The 3,975-nt window shown below is 33.1% G+C and overlaps 1 protein-coding gene across 1 annotated transcript in view; it reads left to right on the top strand.

The window, feature by feature from the left end:
* LOC107562224 (uncharacterized) overlaps positions 1-3,685 on the top strand; it is a gene marked incomplete at its 3' end in the record, with an annotated part of 69,672 nt that extends 65,987 nt beyond the window's left edge. Inside the window, exons 5-7 of the mRNA XM_016246830.1 lie at positions 921-1,006; positions 2,423-2,564; positions 3,551-3,685. Coding sequence (XP_016102316.1) covers positions 921-1,006; positions 2,423-2,564; positions 3,551-3,685 — 363 coding nt within the window. The remainder of the gene's footprint in view (positions 1-920; positions 1,007-2,422; positions 2,565-3,550) is intronic.
* Positions 3,686-3,975: the final 290 nt, after the last annotated feature.

Below are 3,975 nucleotides of genomic sequence, written 5' to 3' on the forward strand. Positions count from 1 at the left end.
TATATATATATATATTATGATTTTAATAAGTTATTTTTAATTTAATAAATTAATTAGTCCATTTCTGAGATTAAATCAGAATACTAAATTGTAAATAATAGGGTTCGAATTGAAAATAATTTACAATTCCAATTCCTGAACGGTTCAATTATTGATTGAAAAAAAATCAATTTCATTGTTTAATTTAGAAATACGATTTAATTCTTACAAAAGGTGTTTTTAAACTAACGCTTCAGTCTTTTTAGAGGCAGCATAAACGCTATCCAGTAATTGGCTTTAACTATATATTAAATGTCATTACTAAACAAACAAAAAATGTGGTAATATATTTATTTAATTAATTTTCATGAAATACTACTGTCAAAATTCATAATGTGTATTTGTAACTAGACATTGTCTTATGAACAACCAGTTAGTAAGTACCCTATGAGTGTGAGCAAATATTATGTATACGTGAAGTATAAAATAAAACCAAAAACTGTGTGATTTTGATTCATACATTAACAGTCAGTCCTTTGGGAATGAAAAAGTACATTCTACAAAGTTGCAGCAGCAGTAGCTCTTATACAGGAATTCCAAAACGGGATTCCTTTGCTGTTAACGCTTTCACAGAAAGAATTAAATTATAATATATAGAAAATGCAAAAAAAGAACACCAAATAAAATTTATGCACATCATTTATTTAATATATTTTTATAGTACTCACTTTCTGTATATTTATTAGTTCTGAACTCTGATTTGTAGAACAAATTATCCCCCCCCCCAAAAAAAAATAATAATTAGAAAATAACAAAGTGATGCACATGCCCTTCTCCATTTCCATTTTAATCAACAGTCCACCAATCATCTCATTTTAGAAGTAGTGAATGCATTAGAATCATCAGACTATTTAAATTGATTGGCTTCTTTTGTTGGACAGGAGGACGTTTTAAAAAGGAGATTGTAGTGGATGGACAAAGTTTCCTCCTCCTAATCAGGGATGAAGGGGGACCTCCGGAGGCTCAGGTAGGTAGTACAGCCACAAATACAATGTGTTTTCCTTACAGAGGATGTTCTGATTCACAATGCTGTGCCGTAAGGCCCGTTCACACCAAGCACGATAACTATAAAGATAACGATAAAGATATAGTTCTAAAAATCATTCTCAATATTAAAGAATAGCAGAGTCCACACCACAGCTATAACGATAACGATAAAGAGGAACAATATCGTTGTTATCACTTTCAAAACGATTTTTTCCTAGCTGATGAACGATAAAAACATTGACAGCCAATCAGAATCCATCCTGCTGTAACAAGCTCAAGAATTCAAAGCGGCAGACGCGCATGAGCTTAGAATAAACAGATGATATTGTTCGCTGGTGTGGACGCTAATATCGTTATCTTTATCGTTATCGTTCTTGGTGTGAACGGGGCTTTATTAGTCTCAACTCTGGATGGCGTAGCTGTAACAATATATTAATTTTGTTTAACAAAGCGGCTGAGTGGAAGCCATGATGTAATAGGGTTTACATGAGGTTGATAACATTTATTTAGACAAACTGATTCTCTGTTAGTCATAAAATGCAAACAGGAAGTCTCATGTGCCTCTTTCTCTTGGTCTATGAAATATGAATTTTATGGTGAGTCTCAATCTGTTTCCTAGTTCAGTAAGTGCACTGAGCAGGGAGTGCTCTCAGAACTGTTTCAGTGCACTTATTATGGAAATTCCCAGAATTAACCATATAAATCCTGCGAGCATTGGTTGTTCCATATATATTCACTTACCTGAAATGTTGTCAATGTTTTCTTAAGTCTCAAAAAGTATGAAAAATGTATGAAGATAAAAAATATTCTGTCTTTAAAAAGTAAGACTGTATTATTTTCATGTCTAATGAAAGAGAAACAATCCTGCAAAATGTTAAAACAAAAAACAAAACATGAATTATGTATAGTTATAAGAACACCCCACCTATTTATTTTACTTCGTTTTTTGTTTTACTGAGGTGCTATTATTTATATTGTAGGAGTGTTTTGGTCATAATAAATGTAATATATAGTGTATACTGTATACACTTTTATTTTTTCAGGACAAGCCCATTTTCAATATTTCATTAACACTCTGTATTTTTTGGACAGCTACAACTAAGATGCATAATGGGAATGTTGATGATAACTGATAAATACCGCCTGTGTTTTAATGCACGACTTTAAAATCATAACACAGCTAATTGAGTCATCAGTGTCCCAGTATGTAGTGGTTCAAAGCCCTTGCTAGTGCACAAGCTCACATTCACAATAATCGCATCATAGGGAATAGGGAGTGGAAAATTATGAAATATAAGGATCTATGAAATACGTTTAGCCTATTTTAAACAAAGAAGCATGATGTTTCTCTCTCATTTTCAAAATTTTTCCCACGCTCTCAATCATTCTTTCTTAGTTTGCGTTGTGGGTGGATGCGGTGATATTTGTGTTCAGTCTGGAAGATGAGATCAGCTTTCAGACGGTCTACCACTACTATAGTCGTATGGCCAACTACCGCAACACAGCAGAGGTGCCCCTGGTGCTTGTGGGAACTCAGGGTGAGTCTTGCAGAGAAAAAACCCCAAAAAACCTGGATATATCATATGACAGCAACTCACACTCAAAATTCAAGGCCATATTCTCCAGTGGCTTGGCAACAAATTGAAAAGAATACAGTTTGACTACTAGACTCAAATTCCTTACATGTTTCAGAGATTGTTGATCAGTTTTTAATTATGTGTTGATCAGTTTATAATTAAGTTTAATTATGTGTTTCCCTGTGTGGGCAAGCATTATTTCTCAATCTTTTTTTATATATACACTACTGTTGAAATTTTTTTTGAAGTCTGTAATGCTACCGAGACTAAATTTATTTGATTTATGAATAAAGAGATAAATAAAGATTCTGTAAAAACAGTAACATTCTAAAATAATATTACAATTTGAAATAACTGTTTTCTATTTTAATATATTTTAAAATGTAATTTTTTCCAGTCATGGCACAGCTGAATTTTTTGAATCAGCTGAAGTACTCCAGCCTTCGATGTCACATGATCCTTAGGAAATCACTCTAATATTCTGATCTGCTGCTCAAATTGCTATTTCCGTGGAAACCGTGATACATTTTCACGATTCTTTGTTAAATAGAAAGTTCAAATAAAATATTTTGTAACATTATAAATGCCTTTACTGTCACTTTTGATCAATTTAATGCAAAAGTATTAAATTCTTTAAAAAAAAAAATCAGACGCCACACTTTCAAATGCAGATATATATTTATGTTAAATAATACAAGAAAAAAACATAACATTCCTACTACTTGTGTTTTCGTTATATGATCACTAGGGGGTGCCACACTCTAATTAATGGAAGATTAGAGCTAAAGCTCTTCTACTTGTTCTGAAATATGTCCAGAAGTTTTTTGATGAATTTGAAGCCTCTTTCATTTGATTTAATGATGTTTTTAAAACATTAATTATTTGCCTGTTTTTATTCTGACCAGTTTTAGTTTCAAATTTCTTTGTCTCGTCCTGACCATTCACAGATGCAATCAGTGCAGCCAACCCTCGTGTCATCGATGACACCCGCGCTCGTAAACTGTCCAACGACCTGAAGAGGTGCACATATTATGAGACCTGTGCTACCTATGGCCTCAACGTGGAGCGCGTCTTCCAGGATGGTGAGTCTATCGTACTGTCCTAAGTAGTTTAAAGTGTAAGCTTTATATTTTTGCTGCAAAAAAATTGAATTTACTTGCAAAGTTGTGTTTAAACACCTAAACAAACACAAGGTCATCATCAGTGGTGGTTTAAATCTAACATTCTTCCCGGATGTGTCAATTATATGTCACCTCTGTTAGATTTAGATTCATTGCAGCACCGGTCATAACAGTGCATGCTTGGATAACTCTTACTTTTGCATTATGTAGGATACAGCATAAGGAACAGGAGGCATGAATTTACTTGCAAA

The sequence above is a fragment of the Sinocyclocheilus grahami genome, unplaced genomic scaffold (genome assembly GCF_001515645.1).
Source record: "Sinocyclocheilus grahami isolate Dianchi unplaced genomic scaffold, SAMN03320097.WGS_v1.1 scaffold813.1, whole genome shotgun sequence".
NCBI lineage: Eukaryota > Metazoa > Chordata > Actinopteri > Cypriniformes > Cyprinidae > Sinocyclocheilus > Sinocyclocheilus grahami.